This window comes from Macaca fascicularis, chromosome 3 (genome assembly GCF_037993035.2).
Source record: "Macaca fascicularis isolate 582-1 chromosome 3, T2T-MFA8v1.1".
NCBI lineage: Eukaryota > Metazoa > Chordata > Mammalia > Primates > Cercopithecidae > Macaca > Macaca fascicularis.
The window spans coordinates 139,039,101-139,060,230 of NC_088377.1; the positions used below are offsets into that span (position 1 = coordinate 139,039,101).

General features: G+C 35.7%; 1 protein-coding gene across 7 annotated transcripts in view; it reads left to right on the top strand.

Annotated features, from left to right (window-relative positions):
- CACNA2D1 (calcium voltage-gated channel auxiliary subunit alpha2delta 1) overlaps window positions 1-21,130 on the top strand; it is a 498,928-nt gene that overhangs the window by 102,389 nt on the left and 375,409 nt on the right. For all 7 annotated transcript variants that reach the window (XM_005550361.4, XM_005550362.4, XM_005550363.4 and 4 more), the window contains exon 3: window positions 4,034-4,150. In XM_005550361.4, the coding sequence (XP_005550418.1) occupies window positions 4,034-4,150 (117 nt within the window). The remainder of the gene's footprint in view (window positions 1-4,033; window positions 4,151-21,130) is intronic.

Below are 21,130 nucleotides of genomic sequence, written 5' to 3' on the forward strand. Positions count from 1 at the left end.
AGAAATTTGACTGTTTCCCTTTAGGGAACTTAACTTGCTTATGAGCTGCCATTGTCTTCCCTAGGAGTGGGAAAAATTAATTTAATCACTTGAATGTTAGCCTCTTTCAGATCAAAACAACCTTTTGTGGTCCACTAAGGATTTAGTAAGTTCTATCTCTTTTTTGATATTTCTCTAATCTTCTTTACTTTTGTTTCTCAGTGCCTGGGCGTAGGGAGAAACTTACGTGACAAGATATCTGGTGTATTTGCTTGCTTTTGTTCTCTTGATATAGATAGTGAACTTGACTGCTACTTAGAACTTGGCCAATCTTCTCAACCTGCTTAGGGCCCCTCAGCTCTAGGTGATTCTTTACCATTATCCTTCAGCTGGGCATCTGCTTCCCACTTTCCATCTCTCAGCTTCTGCATTAGAATTTATTTGATTGTGTGCAGAGCCTATCTCCTAGCAGACATACTGACCCTTGTTCCTTTCTTGCTCATTTCAAAGGGCTTTCTTAAATGTCCACATCCTGCTGAAGCCAAGCAAGATTCAGGGCATAGAGTGGCATTGCAGATTCACTTTGCCTAAACATGCCACATTTTACCATTCACCTTCGGCTGCTCTGGGCATTGGTTTGCTCTTTTATGATGAAGTGCGATTCAGACTCCCTCCAGGTATTCTACAGCCTGAATCCCACTGTTCTCACTAATACAATGGTTAATTAAATGTATATTATAGATTTCTTAAAGTGAATAAATAATATAATGTATGTGAAACACCTAAAAGTGATATAGAGTAGCTGCCTAAATTGATTGCTAATAATGATATAGCTGGGTGCAGTGGCATGCACCTGTAGTTCCAACTACTCGGAAGGCTGACATGGGAGGATCACCTGAGGCCAGGAGGGCTAGGATGATTGCCACTGTGAATAGCCATTGCACCCCAGCCTGGGCAATATAGTGAGACCTGTCTCTAAAAAACTTTTTTTTTAATAAAATTTTTTTTTAAAATTTAGGTCATCTAAAAGCTTGGAAGCATATTTAGTTTTGAGTAAATATTTCTGGGGCATCTGTATTATGATTTCCAAGAGGTTTCTTTAGGAATTTTGTTAAGCAATTATATCATTGAGTAATATCATTTTTTAGATATTACATTTGAAGTTATTTTAAAATGTATAATTGTGATGATTATCTTGGAACTGTGGACCTAATTAGAGCAAAGTGACTTAGAACATAGATTATGTTAACATAGCTAATTAGCATAATTAACATATTATTTTAATTATAACAAAGATATTTAGAACATAGATTATGGTTTTTCTGCCTATCTCACAAACCATAATCTATGTTGTCATCACAGAGAAACTTGGTCTTTGAATGTTACAACGGAAGTACATTAAAGCCAGTTGGTTAAGATTGTAGGAAAGGAAGAATGTACAGGTGACAAATATTCTTTTTGTTAAGACTTACGTCAGGGTGGCAGCAGGAGAACTTGAACTGTAGGAAAACTAAAGCATACAAGTGTATCAGGAGGAAAAGCATCCTGTTTTGAACTCTCTCTATATGCTACATTCTTTCTAGTAGAGAAAAAACGAAGGCCAGTATTGCACAGCATGTGAAGAGTTGACATGATTGAAATGTAACCCTGTCTGGTGCCAAAAACTCATATTATTTCCACCGTGCTATTTTTCCTTCAAGAAAGAAATTGGATAAAATGGCAAAGCAGATAATTATTTACAAAACAGTAAGCTGAAGAAGAGGAAAAGATACCTCAAGATATACATGAAATATTGTAGAAATGTCTTAGTGATGGAAAGAGTTGGAAATATACACATATTATGAAAATATATTGTGTGACCATAAAACTCCATATGAAACCTTCTATTCTGAAAATTATTTACTAAACATATATCAGGAGAGCTTTGCAATAGCTCTTATGACAACAAAGATGATTGTAGTCTTTGGAACCAGAAGCAAGAGCTAGTTTTTTTGGGGGAGAGTGATATAATTTTAATTGATTTTTATTACCAAAGAAAACATTTCAGTTGTGGCTTTATATATAAAATAATACATCCAGATATTTACACTGGGGGTTCTAGACTTAAGCTTCTTGACTTATTTTTTTCACATTTATTTGTGAGTTAGATCTTGTTTTTGTTAAGTAGTTAAAAATTATCCTAAAAGGAAATTTCATAGATATAAATTTATATATTTGAGTAGATACATACTTGAAATAAATTGTTTCCATGTACTTATAATCTATTTATTCCTTAAAGCACCAAACAATTAATATGTCTGGCACATGTATGAAGAGACTTAATAAATGACATTACTTGAAGTATAGATTGCACATCTGAACTAATCTCCACCTATGAAGTGTATTGTATTCCCTATACCACAGGAAGGAGGTTAGACTGCATAGAGAAATGAACAAGGTATTAATGGTACAATGCACAGTACATTTCACACCAATTAGCTCTATTGGTTTTACTGCAAAGAACTACGTATCCTGGATCAATTAAAGTGATGTTGAAGTTTATCTATTTGTACCCCAAATCAATTAATCAATATTCCTGAATCTTATCTTAGTCTGAAATGAAAGAGAAAGCTTTGCATTGGATGAAGTTTTTCATGGATGACATGGGTCTTAAAAAAAAAAAAAACAAAGTTCAATAATCTGCCCCTTAGCAGAAAGCATAAGCAATCTAGTAAAATGCAGGACTCCTGGATGAATCCAAATATGGAGATTTTGTCACTAAATTAACGTGCCTTGAGTACTTTGAGTGAAAACCTACAAGTACAAAGTTCACATGAGTATGGAAAAACCTCATAGTGTGAGTGAGTCACTTTTAGGAGTAAAAATGGATTTAAATCTTTACAAAATATTAATTTTAATTTCAAATAAATTTTAATTTCAAATAAAAAATTGTAAGTCCATGTAAAACTAATATGCTCTGTAGTCAATAAATGTGAGTATGTATCTGTGTTCATCTGAAGCCAGTATGCACCAGTGTTACCAGTGTGCAGCTGGGATCATACTGTAGAACCTGTTGGTAGTAAAGCAGAATGTTGGAGTTGTGCCAGAAAAAAGCAGGGTTGAACTGGTTCCTGTATGTGCCTGGATTCACTTCTCATAAGACAGTAAAAACCTGCCAGGTCCTGGCTTTCAAAGATGGTTTAGTCATGCATGTGCACCCCATCTGTTGGATGCATGAGGGATTTCCTTCTCATCTCAGCCCTCCAGCCACAAACACTGTGACTGCTTCCCCTCCAACCACCCTTTCTTTAATTCTTCCTCTCCTGCTGAGAGTGTACAGGCTGTGTAAGACAGGTGCAGCTTATGCCACTCTGGGGAAATCCTTCCATAGACACTAAGGTGAGCCAGAAAGGTAGTCAAATTTTTCTTTTGGCACCTAGCTTAATTTCAGTGTGCTTTAATTCAGTGATTAAAAACTAACAGCGGCATTTACTTTGATAATAAAAAATAAATACACCATTACAGTTCTAACCAAAACCTTAATGACCTTCATCTCCTCTATCTGTGAACTGTCCCTAAAGCTCCTCTTGTTATCTAGATGAACATGGGCAGGGGCTTTATATGTATTCTCTCTCTCTCTCCATTCTGTAGCACGTAACCCTTCCTCCTACCTTTGTTTTCCACACTCCTCCAGGTTTGACCTCCCATGCTCCACTTTGCCTTCTGTTGTCTAGGATGGTACCCTTTCTCTTACGATGCTGATGACAGATAATACCCAGTTTCGAGATTGGACAGTGCAGCATCAAGCTTCAAAATTGCATGTACAAACCATTGTGGTACAAGACGTTTTACAACCTGTTAACATAACCTCTGTTTTGGCAAGCTGGTGGTCTTAGAGCAAATTTATATTTACATATTTTTTCCTGACACACTCAAACTCCAAAATGATCAATATAAAGAAAGAACAGGGTGGTGTGTCTAATCAGTTGTTTATAGTTTTAAATACATTCTAATGGGAACTTGTAAGCCAAATAAGTAACTATTGTTCTTATTGTTTTTTTTTTCTTTCACATAGATTTATGAGAAATATCAAGATTTGTATACTGTGGAACCAAATAATGCACGCCAGCTGGTAGAAATTGCAGCCAGGGATATTGAGAAACTTCTAAGCAACAGATCTAAAGCCCTGGTGGTGAGTTTAAATCGGATCTGCTCATTTTATTATTTTCCTTACTTATCTATTATTTAATTTTCATGCCCTATTGAGGGGTTTTCTTTGATATGCGTTCTTCTTCTTAGTAACTGTGTTCATCCGATATGTTCATAAAAGATGAGATATTATGGTTTAATTGCAAACCCTAAATATTTCTAATTTTAGTTTATATTACTATTATATTTTAATAATATATGTTTAATTGATTATATGTATCCATATGTACATCATGATACATAATAATAAATTGAACATGTCTAAATCCATATGTACATCATGATAGATAATAATTGAACATGTTTAAATCCATATGTACATCATGATAGATAATAATAATTGAACATGTTTACACAACATAAAACCCAGAATATTATCATCCTCTTTAGTTGTATAGTCTCTTATTCCATCACCCTTCCTCTCTGCTAGAGGTGGCCAAAATGCTAGATATCCAAGTTACCATTTTTTTCTTTTTAAAAATAGTTTTTCCCCACAAAAATGCTTTGCTGAACAAGTTATTCTTTAGTTTGCTTACTTTTTAGCATTATCAAATTCATGTCACACTGTATGTAGTCTTCAGCTACTTGGTTTTCTCCATCAATATTATGTTTGTATGATTTATATGTATGTTTGCACTTAGATTTAATTCATTCTTTCAGTTAAATATTATTTTATGAGGATGTATCTCAATTCCTTCATTTAGTCTCTGTAGGTAAATTATTTGGATTATTCTAGATGAATGCTATTATGAATAGTGCTGCTGAATTTTCTTGAACAAGTCTCATAGTACTTATGTGCAAGAATATCTGTAGGGTCAATACAGGAGAGTAGAATTGCTAGATTGTAGTGTATTCGCAGAGTCAGCTTTATAAAATATGACAATTGTTTTCCAAAATAATTGTATCAGTTCAGATCTTCACTAGTTGTATATGAGCCCGCATTGATACATATTCTGGCCGACATGTGAAAGTGTTACACTTCTTAATTATAGGCAATCAAATGAGTGTAAATAGTACCTCTGCTTGTCACTAATGAAGGAGACATTTTGCTGTATATTCATTTACCTTTATTGTTTCCTCTTCAGTGAAATTTTTTTGTAATTTAAAATATTGATTTGTAGGTTATGTATTCCTGATGCTAATTCATTTTAGTTATATATGACCCAAACATCTTTTTCAAGTGTATGCCTTGTCCATTGCCTTTATTGTGATTTTTTACGAGATAAATTCTTAATTTTATTGCAAAGTCAACATTTCTTTTAATTATTAGTATTGTAGAGTGTTTTCTTTAAGAAATCCTTGCCTACCCTGAGGTTATACACATAATTTAATATATTTCATTTTACCTGATTCTGAGCTTTGTCTTTTGCATTTATGTGTTTAGTCCACTTGCAAGTTATATGAGTATATAATTTCAGTCTGCATTTCAAATTATTTTTTCCAAGGAATTTTTCCAGGGCATTTATAAAATAGTTTGCCTTCCCTTGTCCAGCTCAATATCTAGTAGGCTGATGTGATTTGGCTGTGCCCCACCCAAATCTCATCTTGAATAGTAGCTCCTATAATTCCTACGTGTTGTGGAAGGGATGTGGTGGGAGGTAATTGAATCATGGGGGTGGGTCTTTCTCGTGTGGCTTCCATGATAGTAAGTCTTATAGGATCTGATGGTTTTATAAAGGGGAATTCCCTTACACATGTTCTCTTGTCTGTTGCCATGTAAAATGTGACTTTGCTCCTCCTTTGCCTTCCGCCATGATTGTGAGGCATCACCAGCCATGTGGAACTGTGAGTCAATTACACCTCTTTCCTTTATAAATTATCCAGTCTGGGGTATGTCTTTATTAGCCGTGTGAGAACAGACTAAATACATAGGCTAAGTCCCTCACTATATTCTTCTTCAGAATAATCTTGAGTATTCTTAAACTCTTACTGTTTATCTAAATTTTAGATTCAGCATATAATTATCCAGGAACATGTCTGCTGGGATTTTGATTTGTATTATATTGACTCAGATCAAATTGAGAAGAATTGATATTTTTATTATATTTTATCTTTCTATTTATACATAGTATCTCTCATTTAGCAGTATTTTACACCATTTGATAAACTTTAACAATTTTTTTTTTTTGTAAACTTCTTATACATCTTTTGTTAGATATAATGCTGGAGCTTCAGTTTAGCTCCTCTTATTCTTTGTTTGTTTGTTTTTGAGACAGTGTCTCACTTCATTGCCTAGCCTGGAGTGCAGTGCACAATCACTGCTCACTGCAGCCTCAACCTGCTGGGCTCAAGCAACCTTCCCATCTCAGCCCTCCAAGTAGCTGGGACTACAGGCATGTACCACCATACCTGGCTAGTTTTTTAATTTTTTGTAGAGATGAGGTCTCCCTATGTTGTCCAGGCAAGCCTTTAACTCCTGGGCTCAAGTGATCCTATTGCCTTGGCCTCTCAAAGAGCTGGGATTACAGGCATGAGCTACTGCGCCCAGCCTGGTTCCTCTTATTGTATAGATTTCAGTATATTTATGGATATTTGTCTCAATACAACTCTGAATTTCCTATTTACTTAATACTCAGAGTTCAGTTTTTTTGTTTACTATGTTTTATAAATATCTTGACCCTCATAAATTTTTTATGCTTTCTTAGATACTTCTAAATCTTTATATTATGCTTCTTCAAGTATCCAAGATATTGTTGTAGTGTAGCAGGTATGTTGCTTGGAAATTTTGTTATGCCATGTTGCTAGAAGTTGAAACATTTAATTAAAAATAATAACTGAGGCCTGATGCAGTGGCTTACTCCAGTAATCTCAGCACTTTGGGAAGCCGAGTTGGGAGGATCACCTGAGGTCAGGAGTTCGAGATCAGCCTGGCCAACATGGTGAAACCCCGTCTCTACTAAAAATACAAAAATTAGCTGGGTGTGGTGGCAGGTGCCTGTAATCCCAGCTACTCCAGAGGCTGAGGCAGGGAAAATTGCTTAAACTCAGGAGGCAGAGTTTGCAGTGAGCTGAGACCACGCCACTGCACTCCAAACTGCACGAAAGAGCAAGACTCTGTCTCAAAAAAATAAAAATAAATAAATGAATAAATAAAAATAATAATTGAGTAATCCATAGGAAGATAAACTTTCTTTACTGGAAAATTCAAAGCATTATTATCTTCAATTTTGGAGATGAGAATACAACTTTTAAGCATTTATTTATGTAAATGTTTTTAATAAAAACTTATCTGATAAAAATAAGGTGCTATCCACTGAAGTGATTAATATTCAGGTGACAGTGGAAAATGATTAGATTTATATTGATTTTATCAGTCTACATTTTTCCTCTGGATGTAGGAAGCAGGTGATTTGGACATCATAGTCCCTTAAAAAAGGTTGTGGAATGAAATAGTGTATGTCTTGCCTTAATTGGATTAAAGTATAATCCTATTGAGACTTTCTTATATCTCATTTGGAATGGAAGCTCAAGACACCTGGTGCATTATTTGAGTCTTGTGAGGGATCAGTAGAATATCTTAGGCACGTGGTGACAGAATACTGAAGACACAATGGCTAATTAAGTGTAGAATAGTTCCATTTTATTTCAGGGAGACAGATTCATGTTTGTTTTCAAACTAAATTCTTTGCTTAACTTCTTTGATTCTACAAAAATAGAAAACATGATTTCAAAGAGAAATATTTTGAGGCTAATAGAAAAACATATGCTACATTGTATTGTAAATGAATGCAAGATGGCATTGTTAATTTGCTTGTATTTTTGTTGTAGGCTTATACTCAGGGAGACATCTGGATTAAAGGAGCTTTATTTCTTCTGGGTGGGACACTAATATAATTTTATAGGTAAATATAGTGGAAAACATCATGAATATACAAGTCTAAGGTAGATGATAAAATTTAATACCAGTTAGACTTTATTGAGTGGTTACTAAGTAGCATCATCGAATTATTTCCCATAATAATGCTATGGTAGAGACACCAGTATTAGTCTCATTTTTCAATGAAGAAACTGGGACTTTGAGAGTTCCTGAAACTTGCCCAAGGAAATATATCTAATAAGTAATGTTTGCCAGTGCTTGTCAAACTTTAATATGCATGCAGATCACCCATGGCTCTTGTTAAAATGCAGATTTTTATTCAGTAGATCTGGACAGAGACAGTACATTTCTAATAAGCCACCAAGCATAAGGTAATGCTTATGCTCCTGGTATGAAGACTATACTTTTAGCAGCAAGAATGTGAAATTTGAATGTGAATTTGAATGTAAAATTCAAATTCAGGTGTGTCTGACTTCAAGATCTGCATTCCTAGTTATTACACAAATACATCCTTTGACCTAAAGAAGTGTGTAATCATAACAAGGAAGAAATGATGGCTAAGCAGTATTTTGTAAACTTCTATTCATCCATGCTGAATAATTGGATGATCTAGGTGTTGGAATATTCTGGAAGGCTTTTAATTTTTCAGTGAATCCTGTATCAATTAACCATTTTCAAAAGAATGATTTAGTGAAAGAGAATATATGGTATTCAAACAATTTTCATTTTAATTTGAGTTTGAAAAATTTAAAAAGCTTTATTATTCTTTGGTAAACATAAGATACCTCTGAAAATATAAATGTAAACACTGTGAGAGAAAAATAAATGTAAATGGTTGTTTTCTTATATGCCTTCTAAAGAAATTACTTAACAGTCTTTGATAATTCAGGTTTTTGAAAAAAGGAAATTAAAACTGGAGGGTTTTTGGGTGAAATTATTGCTTTTTAGTATCTGCAATAATTGTTATTGTGCATACATGAACACGGATTTTATGTATTGGAAGATTAAATTGTTAATCCTATCTTTTATAATATTTTTGATTAAAAAGTCAATTTAACTTATTGCCTTATGTGCTATCTTGTTTTTGTTTATATGTTTGACTCTAAACTACTTATTTCAACTTTACGTTACACTCATTTGTGCTTTTGTCTTTTGATCAGCTGCATCTACCAGCCTTAGAAAGAGCTGAAAGATAAAATGATATCAAAACATTTTCGTTGCTGTCTCTTTGATAGCAATTTTGCTTTTTTTTTTGGTAGGGGGGGCTTGTTACTATATAAAATCATGTTATGATTCTGATGACTCATATATATTAGGCCCTTACAGAAACTCTATGAAGTAGACACATTAAACATTTATGCATTCTTATTTTATAAATGAGGAAATTTAGAATACCAATGTTCTTATCCGAGACTGTGTAGATAGCATGAGGTGGTGGTAGAATTCAACTTTGACTTCTGTCTAAAATCCAGTTTTTTTCCCCTCTAAACCCACATTCATAATTTGAACCATTTTTTATTTCCAAGATGTGTTTGCTAAATGACTTGTTTTTCTGACATTTGCTATGTCTGTGTCTCAGGAACTGGCTCCCTGCAGTGATTATCTGACTATTATCATTGGATTATTCTTAAGCAATCTCAAATCAAACAGTGTTTTGAAGCAAAAAAAGATACAGTCATTTAACATTATTATGAACATACATTTCAGCTTGAACTAGGCTGAAATATCTGCAAGTGTTAATGAACAATTCACAGGAGAAAGCTTTTCAACAAAGCAATCCAACCTCCAGTGCAGCCTTCTGAGAGATGGAGGTAAATGAAATCAGTGGTCTCATTGTTCACCACCAGCCCAGCCAAGGGGATCTGCTCAGTAAATGAAGGTCTCTAGGCATTTTGCTCAAAGGAAATAGGATCAAGGTTACAATAAACAAATTTTTCTGGTGACACTTTCCAATTATGGCATATTCTGTCTCCCTCTGGTTGTCCTGGTAACTTTAATTAAAGCTGCTCCAATCTATTTGGGAGCTTTAAATACTGTAATATACTCCAACTCTTAATTCAACCTTGATACTGAGCTTATGATTAGATAACAAGAAGAGGAACATGACAAATGTTCTCAAGTGATTTTTAAAGTAGGTTTTGTTTTTGTTTTCCTGGAAGTACTAGATTATTGTTATTTAACCAAATAGTTTTTTTTTTTTTTAATTTTTATTTAACTCTTAGGCCAGTCATTCTATATCATTTCTATTTGTCAGCAGTGCCAATAACATTTTATAAAAATGCAGGTTTCTGATCTTTATCTCTAGGGATTTTAACTAAAAAATGTGGAAAGAAACTCAAGAAAAATTAGATCCAAAGAAGTGAGAAAGAGGATCCAGGAAGGAATTCTGAAATTCTTTAGAGACTCAAAGAAGAATACAAAATTCATTGTGTTTGGCTATTAGGGGTCATTGGTTTACTTTTGTGAGAATAGATTCAATAGAATGCATTGGAACAGAATAAAGATGGTAGTGTTAAGGAGTGATTGGAAAGTGAAACATTGGCAAGAAATTTGTCTGGATTTTCATGAAGTTTGGTAGGACAGTGAAGGAAAATGTGGAGTACTACTAAAGCATGTTTTTCTTTCTTGTTTATTTTTGACACTGGAGGACATATAAGCATGCTTATAGCTAGAAAAGCAGAAATTATGAAATTTGAAAATAAGAAAAATATAGTCTGAATGTTGAAGGATGATTCCAGAAAAAGCAGACAGAGAGAGATCGAGGTCATGCAATTTTCTTTGAAAAGATTTTGGAACCTTTCACTTGGGACAGAAGGAATATTATTAGATGTAAATAAAGACAGTTTTGCAGGTAGAGAAAATTTAAAAGTCACAATAGATGACCACTTTTCTCTTGGCCAAGTAGAAGGGGATATTGTATGTAAAGATAGAAGGGGCTATGGGAGTCTTGGGGACTTGTTGAAGATTTGGGAGAGCAAAGTAAGAAAAGGTGAAAGGAGTCTATTATGGGTAAGTAAAATGACTGAGGAATAAAATCTAGGGCCTTCCTAACACTGAGAAGAATCAGAAGATATAAAATACCCTCATATTCTAAAAATGAGGTTCCAAGCTACATATGAATTTCAAAGAGCTTTCTGAAAACTCTGTGTTTATGTAGATGTGCATATTTTGATCATTAATCCAGAACCTATCTGGAGGGTATAAATTATCCAGGTTAAAGAGAACAGGAGAAAAATTCCTTTGAAAGAGGTATAAAATGTTGTGCCATTTGCTTTCTCCAAGGAGAAAAGTATGCTTACCCTTCTCTGTAATCTTAGTGTAAATGTCTTTGAGAAGATTACTTAGAGAGCTAATACATTTCCCTTTGAGTCTGAGTGGTGAAGGGATTAGGTAATCCACTAATTGTTTTGCAAAATTGAGATTACTTTTATTTATTTGGATTTGATACATGCCTGTGGATGCTAAAAGGGAAGTGCTGAGGCTCGACATGTTTACCCGGTGACAGGGCAATGAGACACGGTATCAAGGGCCATAAACTTACATAGAAAACAAGGCAGTGTGAGATGGAGCTGGTCTCGGACAGGACCCAACAGGGCTTCCTGCCAGGAACAAAACTAGTTTAGCAGAAAGAGGGTAGAAATATACTGTCAAATGGGAGCTGAGGGGCTGGGGTTTAAATGACCCTCAGAAGTATTACGTTGCAATTGAATGTCCTGGGTACCTCCAAACAACTGGGAAAGTATCTTAATAAAGAAACAAGTCAGTGTTGAACATCCATCAGCTGCAGAGAGTAACAACATATAATTATAGTCAAGAAAAGGCCATCTATTGTGAACTTTCTCATAGTGCCATTGCTGAAATCACTGTGCTTGAGCTGCTAAGTAGTGTCAAGATGAAATCAGGAGGAAAAACTTGGAGCGTGGACATAGCCATCTACCACATTCCCCATCTGAAGTTTCTCGGTCTGAAGCAGTACTAACATAGTAATGGGATTTTAAATGAATTTTACATTAAGCTTAGATATTTGATTTTTATTCCAGACTAAATATTTTAATTGATTAACTGAGACTACTTTTAGCAATAACACTTTTATATACAATGGTGAATGGAAAAATTAGGGAACCTGAAAGGCAAATATTGTGTTCAAGTATGATTAATAGACAACCCAACAAAAGATGATTTAAACAGAGTGTGGATTTATTTTTCCTCCTGTAATAAGATATACATGGGTAGGTAACTCAAGAGATTTCCAGAAATCCCACTCTGTTACTTCTGTGTCTATCTCACTGGGCAACCTTTGGCTGCAAGGGGGATAAGAAATGTAGTTTTAGCTAGGCCATTGCTTCTCTGAACAAAATTGGGTGAACTCTCAATTACAATGTATATCCCACCAGTTGATGTCTATGTCAAGACTTTTTCAGGATTTAATATGAGTTTTATGGAAGATGGTCTAGAGAAAAATCATTTTAAAGAAGCAGAGGAGAGGAAAGGAAACATTGTTTTCTGTGGGCATTTTTTATATGGAGCCCCACCTTTCAATGTAACAGTTATATTCATAATCAAATCAGCTTTCTCTAACACAGATTGGCATAATATGAAGAGTAGAAAACTGCAATTACTTTTGCACCAACTTAATAGAATGAGAAGACTGTTGAATCCATCTAGGATTGAGGATTAGCAAAGTAAACTTTGTAAACATCAAGGATATTTGAGAATAGTCAACAGTAGTTGAAGTATTTGAAACCAGGAACCATGTTAGATAGGATCTGATAATGGTCAAGAAATAAGAGTTCAAGGGAGTAGACATTTTTATGTGGATAAAGTGTACATTTATAAGGAACAGTGGATAAATAAGAAGTTGTGGTAAAGGACAGAAATTTAAGAAATTAAGTGTTTTGGGTAAAAAGAATGTAGAAGCATGAGTGAATGAGCTGGTTACTTAGATGGAGAAGAGTGAAAGTTTTTGGAGTTTTACTAGAAAAGGGGCAAATTAATCATTAGCATTTATTGACTGTCTGCAATGGTCCAGATAGTTTGCTAGGCACTTTCCATATATTTCTAACACTATTTCTGTTCTGCGAAGTACATATAGTTGTTTTCACTGTACACATGGGAGAATGAAAGCCTGGAGAAGTTGAATACATTGCCCAAGCTTACACAGCTAGCAAAGAATTCAAACCCAGTTGTGTATACAATAAGTTCTCACTTAACATCATTGATGGGTTTTTGGAAACTGTGACTTTAAATGACATACTATATAACAAACCCAATTTTCCCACTGACTGATATAAGCAAATGTGAAGTGTCCATGGCATATTCCTGGTCACAAAAATATCACTAAACTTTTCATAAACACCAAAAACTTCTGTTATTAAACACTGAAATAAATGTGAGCTATACATACATTTAAGAAAGATTAATATGAACAAGTAAGATAATTATTTACGTAATTATCCTAGTTCAGAGTGTTGGGTGGCCAGAACCTCTCCCAGAAGCTCAGGGTACAAGATGGGAACCTACCCTGGACAGGACATCATCACATCACCAAGTGCCCTCATTCCTACACCCATAGCTACTTGTCATGGGGCAATTGAGACATGCCATTTTACCTAATGTACATATCTTTGGGATGCTGGAGGAAGCTGGAGTACCCAGAGGAAACCTGTGCAGATATGGGGAGAACATGCAGACTCCACACAGACAGTGCTCTGGCCAGGAATTGGTTTTCGTTTTTTCTCATCAGTGTTACAACAAAACGATACCGAACAAAACAACGTTATTTGAAGACCTGCTGTATCTACAAAAGTACTTGGTGTTCCCTTGTGTGTCCTGTTATTTGTTTAAAAGCTTACAACATTAACTTATCTAATCTTTACTGTGCATAGCTGAAACTAAGAAAGGTTAAATGACTTCACCACATCTTACATAGAGTGAGAGATTTGGGCTGGAATTCTTGTGTTTATGTTATCTAACTTTTAGGTGGCTGCATCATGTTTCTCAGCTCCATGGCACCTCAATAATCTTAGCCAAAATTTATTTGTCTGTCATTTGTCCAGTTAAATCAAAGCAGTCTTGTCCAGTTGACGTGGAGCTATTATAACTAAGAAAGCCATATTAATGCTCTACTGGGGTCTCATAGTACCGTTATATTTAAGTGCTTTAAAGTCAGCAACATCATTTATTTTGCTTGCCCTACAGCTTGTAACACCTACCTAGAGTGCAGTTTAGCTAGTTTAGCTACCGAATAAAATTCAGACATAACCTGCAGAATATCTTTCCAGTGAATGATTGCCCAGTGGAATGCCTCTTGATTTTTGAAATCCAATCTGCACAGACTAGACTGAGCTCTCACTAAGACGTTTTTGTTTCTCGTTTTGCTTTTTGCTGATGCTTATAAGGCACCTACTTACATTAACATCTTCCAGTCTCATGTCTTTAACAAAATAACATGTGATTTACGTTACAGATAGTAGAACATCAGAATCATGTGGAGATGCCTTGAAATGTAGTCCAGGTGCCCAGTTAGATGTGCATGTTTTCTGCCAACAGTGAAAGGCCAAGTAGGGCCTATAGACACTGTGTGTTAACATCCTGTTCATTGTGTGAGCAGGAAATGATGCCTGTAGCCCTTTACACCCTAATATATAGTTTATAACATTTGTCCACGCACCTTGGCATTTGGCAAGTGTCTGTTTTACTGTTTTCTTTAGGTGGTTGAAAGCTGGTTGTGAGGGGTTTGGGTTGATACAAAAATGCTCTGTTTTTTTCACTTAATAAATAATAGGCTATCAGAATTTTCACTCAGAACATCAGATTTTTCTGAAGCAGATTACTGCTTAAGTGGGAGATGCCTGTCCTGCTTGATACCATTTGTTAATGTGGTAAATGGAAAGTTACACACTGGAGTGGCATCTTTATAGATTTTTAAGTCTAAAGTAATTATAATGGTAGGAATTTGGGGCCAAACAGAAGAGATGGTGAAACACTAAGTGCTGTGTTTACGACCTTTTCAATTACACCAAGGAGACAGATCCATTTACCTGTAACTGTGCTGGTACTCTCTACCACACTCAGCATTTTAAGTTTTATAACATTTTGTTCTGATTAATGTATTATCTAAAGATTAGCAGTGAAGTGTTTTAAAACAACTTCCTTCCTTCCTTCCTTCCTTCCTTCCTTCCTTCCTTCCTTCCTTCCTTCCTTCCTTCCTTCCTTCCTTCCTTCCAACTTCTTTTCTCTCTCTCACTCGCTCTCTCTCTCTTTCTTTCCTTTTGAAGGAATTTTACTCTTGTCGCCCAGGCTGGAGTATGATGGCGACCTCCACCTCCCAGGTTCAAAGGATTCTCCTGCCTCAGCCTCCCGAGTAGCTGGGATTACAGGCACCAACCACCACACCCAGCTAACTTTTGTATTTTTAGTAGAGATGGGTTTTCACCATGTTAGCCAGGCTGCTCTCAAACTCCTGACCTCATATAATCTACCCATCTCAACCTCCCAAAGTGCTGGGATTACAGGCGTGAGCCACTGCGCCCGGCCAACGACACTTTCTGTTGTAAATCTGTCATTGCTAGAGAATGCGTTTTCCTCCCACATTCCATGGAGTAGTGTCAGCACTAAATGGGTATTTTAACAAAGGCACTTTTGAAAAAAAGGAAGTAGTCCAATATACCTTTAAGATAGAAAGCACAATTAATGGTATAGGGCACCTAATTATTTAATGGAAGGTTCAGACATGGAAAGGTTTGGGGCAACAGTGATAGGCTCTGTCTTCTAAACGAAATCTCTTGGAAATGAGATTCTTAGAGTTGGCTTTAGGATCAGAAAGCAGTATCTAATGTATAATTTATGTTCTGGTAATACAGCATGGGGGAAAGGGAGTGTTGGGTTTGTGATTACTTTGAGCAAAATGGGAATTAGCTCAAGTGACTTGCAAAACTCGCTCAGGCAAAAACTACACAATTTGTAGAGCCTAGTACAAAATGTAAATGTGAGGCTCTTCTTAGTAAATTATTAGCATTTCAAAAGGGCAGCATCAGAGAATGAAACCAAACATGGGGTCCTTCTGAGTGTGGAGTCCTCACCAAGTCAGTCAGCCTCATCTGACTGCACAGGTCTCACACCCACCGAAGCTGGCTGGTCCTGCACATAGGTCGTTAGTGGTAGAGCTGGAACCAGAACTTGGGATTCTTAGCTGCTTGTACCGCGTTCTTTCTATGATGATAGTCGTCAGACTTTACTTGGGGACTTCAGAGTCTATGAAATCCTTGATGATTGTTGCAAGATAATCCCAAAGTGAGGCAAAAAAAGAAAAAAAGAAAAAAAATCTGTATGTCATTTCACCTCTTTTTTTTCCCCACAAAATAGCAAGTTCGCCTCAACAGAAATGCTCTGATCTGAATGTGCTAGTTAATAGTGTTTTGGGTAAAAATAAATATAGAGAAACGGTGCTGATTCAAGGCCAACCTCTTCGATTCACATAGTGGAATCTTTAAACAGAACTTCACTTCATGGTATCCCATAAATTCAAAGACAATCTGATCAAGTAATGTTTGCTAACATTAAACAACATTTAGTCATTTATAGAGTTGAACTATAAGTGGTCTGATTCCTAAATGTTAACTTTATTTTTTAATCTGTTGATGTTTACTTTTCCCTTTTCCTTGTTAACCCCTTATTATCTCCCCACAGAATAAAATAAACTCTAAATCTTCCTCTGTAAATTCACTTGCTAACTTGTACTGAATAATATGAAGGTAGAAGCCCGTTGTGAGATGCCCAAACCCATTATGGCTTTTATATATACACAGGTGTTCTTTGGATCTGTTCTTCATAATTGTTTAAAGCTTCTTCTTCTTCTTCTTCTTCTTTTTTTGAGATGGAGTCTCGCTCTGTCGCCTAGGCTGGAGTGCAGTGGCGTGATCTCCAGTCACTGCAAGTTCCACCTCCTGGGTTCACGCCATTCTCCTGCCTCAGTCTCCTGCATAGCTAGGACTACAGGCGCCCGCCACCAGGCCTGGCTAATTTTTCTGTATTTTTTTAGTGCAGACAGGGTTTCACTGTGTTAGCCAGGGTGGTCTCGATCTCCTGACCTTGTGATCCACCCGCCTTGGCCTCCCAAAGTGCTGGTATTACAGGCGTGAGCCACTGCACCTGGCCCATAATTGTTTAAAGCTTCTAAAGTCAAAAACTACATTTGCAAGATTAGTTTTCTACGATTTTTTAAAAATCTCCTGACACAATTTACCATTAGAATGATGGAATGCTGTGCTACTTTAATTAAAGTATCATGGATCATAAATCTTTATAAAATTTATTTTTATTATTTTTTTGAGACAGGGTCTCACTCTGTTACCTAGGCTGGAGTGCAGCAGCGCTATTATAGTTCACTGCAACCTTGACCTTCTGGGTTCAAGCAGTCTTCCTGCCTTGGCCTCTCGAGTAGCTAGGACTACAGACACATGCTACCATGTCTGGCTAATTAAAAACAATATTTGGCTGTTCTTTTCTCAAATATTTTTAGTGATTAAGCTTCCACAATTGTAAAACCCCATTATTGTTGCTTAGCTTGGTTTTTAAGAAGTGATTCCTAACCTCTGTGTCCTTGTGTAATTTAAAGCTTTTTTTTTTCTCTCTCCTATGTACACTAAACTTTGATTGACATTCTTTTTAGAAGAATATCTCATTTTTGTATGTATGTGCATGGGGGGTGTTGGGGATGGTAGGAGCTATCATCAGTTCGTCACAGCTTAGTGTTCTTGGCACGTAATGATGGCTTTCAGTTGCTGAGCCATCATTATTGCCAGACATTGTGGGAAGTGCTTTACACACAGTATCAAATTTCATCTTCGGAATAACCTTATGAGGAAGATATGTTATTGTGTTTGAAGATAAGATACAGTCTTCTTCAGTCTTCTTACAGTCTGTAATCCGTTACACTTTGAGGTGAAAGCCATCTCACTTTTTTTGGGGGGCGGGGGTAAGACTATTTTATTTTATTTTATTATTTTATTCTTTTTCAAGACAGAATCTTGCTCTGTCGCCCAGGCTGGAGTAAAATGGTGCCATCTCGGCCCACTGCAACCTCCACCTCCCAGATTCAAGCTATTTTCCCTGCTTAGCCTCCCAGGTAGCTGGGGTTACAAGCGTGCACCACCACGCCAGGCTAATTTTTGTATTTTTCAGTAGAGACGAGGTTTCACCATGTTGGCCAGGCTGGTCTTGAACTCCTGACCTCAACTGATCTGCCTGCCTTGGCCTCCCGAAGTGCTGGGATTACAGGCATGAGTCACCACACCCAGCACCCATCCCACTCTCAAGTGTCAGGTGGAGGAGGTTTTATACTCAGGTATGTCTGACTTACGTCTGTGCTTTTCAACAATATGCTTTTAACTCTGTAACTTAATAAGCCTTGATTTTTTTAACATTCCTATGTAGACAAATTTTTATTCCTTTTTCATTTGTACTGTGTTCTGGAAATTATCGAATATTTATTCTCTAATTTTCTCAAAGCATTGAGGCCAGAGTTGAAGGTTGTGCTTTTATAGGGGATCACTATGATAAAGCAGTGTATAACTACAAATTCATACTTTTTCATTTGCATATGATCCATTACAGTGAAAGCTGATTTATTTTCTGTAGGCTCTATGTTAGATTATACTAAATGTGTTAGATGATTTTGATATATCTTATGTTTGTAAATATACAAGTATATATTTTTGTAAATAATTTAAACAAATTAAAAAATGTATGAGGTGAGAAGAAAAATTCTCTTTAGTGTTCACTATCCAGAGAAAAACTACCTTTTAAAGTTTGGTGACTACCCTTTAGAATAATTGTGTGTGTGTGTGTGTGTGTGTGTGTGTGTGTGTGTGTGTGTGTGACTTACCAGTATTTCATGCAGATTTTTATGTGAATGCCTATTAACTTATATAAAATCTGTTTACTAATTTTATAGTATTCCATTTTGTGAATGTATTATTTATTTAGCTGTCTCCTTCTGATAGTTTATTTTTTATATGGACGATATGAATACTGTTTATAGCACATCTTTACACATATACGAGAAAACTTTTGATTGCTTTATTATACTTAAGTCATGTAAGTGAAATTGTTGTGTCTAACAGCATATGGGAGTCAGGTGGTGGCTCACTCCTGTAATCTCAACATTTTGGGAGGCTAAGGCAGGAGGATTGCTTGAGGCCAAGAATTTAAGACCAGCCTGGGCAATATAGCAAGACCCTGTCTCAAAAAAAAAAAAATTAGCCAAGTGTGGTGGCATGTGCCTATAGTCTCAACTACTCAGGAGACGAAGACTGGAAGATCACTTGAGCCCAGAAGTTCAAGACTGTGGTAAGCCATGATGGTGCTACAGCACTCCAGCCTGGGTGACAAAGTGAGACCCTGTCTCTCTCAAAACCATGGATGGGGCATTATTTATTATTTGTTTTTCTTTTAACAAAATAGAAATCTTTAATTCTTCCATTAATTCCTTCTCTCTTTTTTGTTTATTTTTAAATAACAGAATTTCTAATAGACTTAAGCAACAGTGACTGAGTTACATTTGACTCAGTATAGTAAGTTAAGTACAGTTCTGTAAGTAGGACTTAATTTTAAATGATAGATATATTTTTAATTATTATAATAATGTCTAAAACTCATACTTTTCTCTGCAGATTAGTGCCTTTGTTGTTGGCAACATAATCAGTTCAGAATTAACAGGCTGGTTGGGGCAAACATCTGTCTTCCAGATTTATTAAAAAAAAAAAAAAAATGCAGCCTCAGAGTTGCAGTTACTGATTCTCGATACCAGCTCATATGCTCTATCTTGCATGTATTATCCAGCCACAGGCAGCATGCCAACAGGCCGCAGTGTGGATGAGTGCTCCTGCTGTTGGCAGTCCTTGTATTCTAGGGCAGCGGACACTGTCAAGGCCCAGTTAAGAGCAAAAGCCAAGTTGTGTCTTGACAGCCGAGACATTAGTTACAAAAGACTGTCTACTCCTTCTCTGGTTAATTTATTCATTTGGTCTCAGGACTCATTACTCCCCAATTACAGCTACTCTTATAAATGTTGGTCTATTGTGAACCAGTCACCCTTGATTGTTTACACTGTCTTTTCTGAGAAATTCTAGGTCCGTCAACTTAAAGGTCTAATAATAAATAATAATGACTCATTTTCTACAAGAGGGTTTAGAGAGAATTTATTCCCCTATATCTTACTGCCTGTGCCATTTTTTTTCTAGCAAAACAACCTAATGTGATCTCTTAAACAACAACAAAAAAAAATTAAGTAAATTATCAAGTGTTATATTTATGTGCTCAGAACATTTCCTTAAAATTAGGATTTTCAGATAGCCATTTTTGCTTGTCATTGATAGTAACAAGTTTGGCTCTTGCAGAAATGTTCATTTTCGTTAAATGACTGCACACATTAACTTCTACCTCTCACATGGGTATTTTTTAGTTTAGATAAAAACAGGTGAATATAATGTATAATTTTTGATGTCTTTGTTAACAACTATATTTTGATTCAAAAATTGTATCCATGAAATGAAATTAATCCTTGTAATTTCTCAGTAGAGAGTAATTATGTTTTTAGTTTAAATATTAAAATGTTCTAAAAATATCAAATATCTTATATGAGACCTTAAAATAGAAGGTCTTAATAACAATGTATTGTGTGCTTCTGATTTATACTAGACACTGTACTAAGGGCTCTTTTGTATTTACTCATTAATCCTTACAACATACTTCTGTACTTGGTATTGATAGTCTCAATTTTATAGAGATGTTTTGCCCATGTATTTGTATCCGGATGCATTTAATTCCCAAGCTTCCTGGCAGCATATCTCCTCACTCGGCCTTGCACTTACCGTGTGTCAGGCACTCTGCCTAGTGTTTTACACAGATTATTCCATTTAATTCTCTTTTCTCTGACTTCCCCTCTTTCTCTTCTTCCTCTCTCTCTTCCTCTGTCCCTTCCTTTTCCTCTTTCTATTGCTTTTCCTACTCGTCTTCTCATTATTATTACATGATGTGATAAGGCAGAGAAGTATAGAATGAAAAAGTTTTAAGTATATTATCTGAGGTCTTGTAATTCTAGGTTGGCATTTTTGTTTCACAATGAGATTACGTATTACTGTGTTT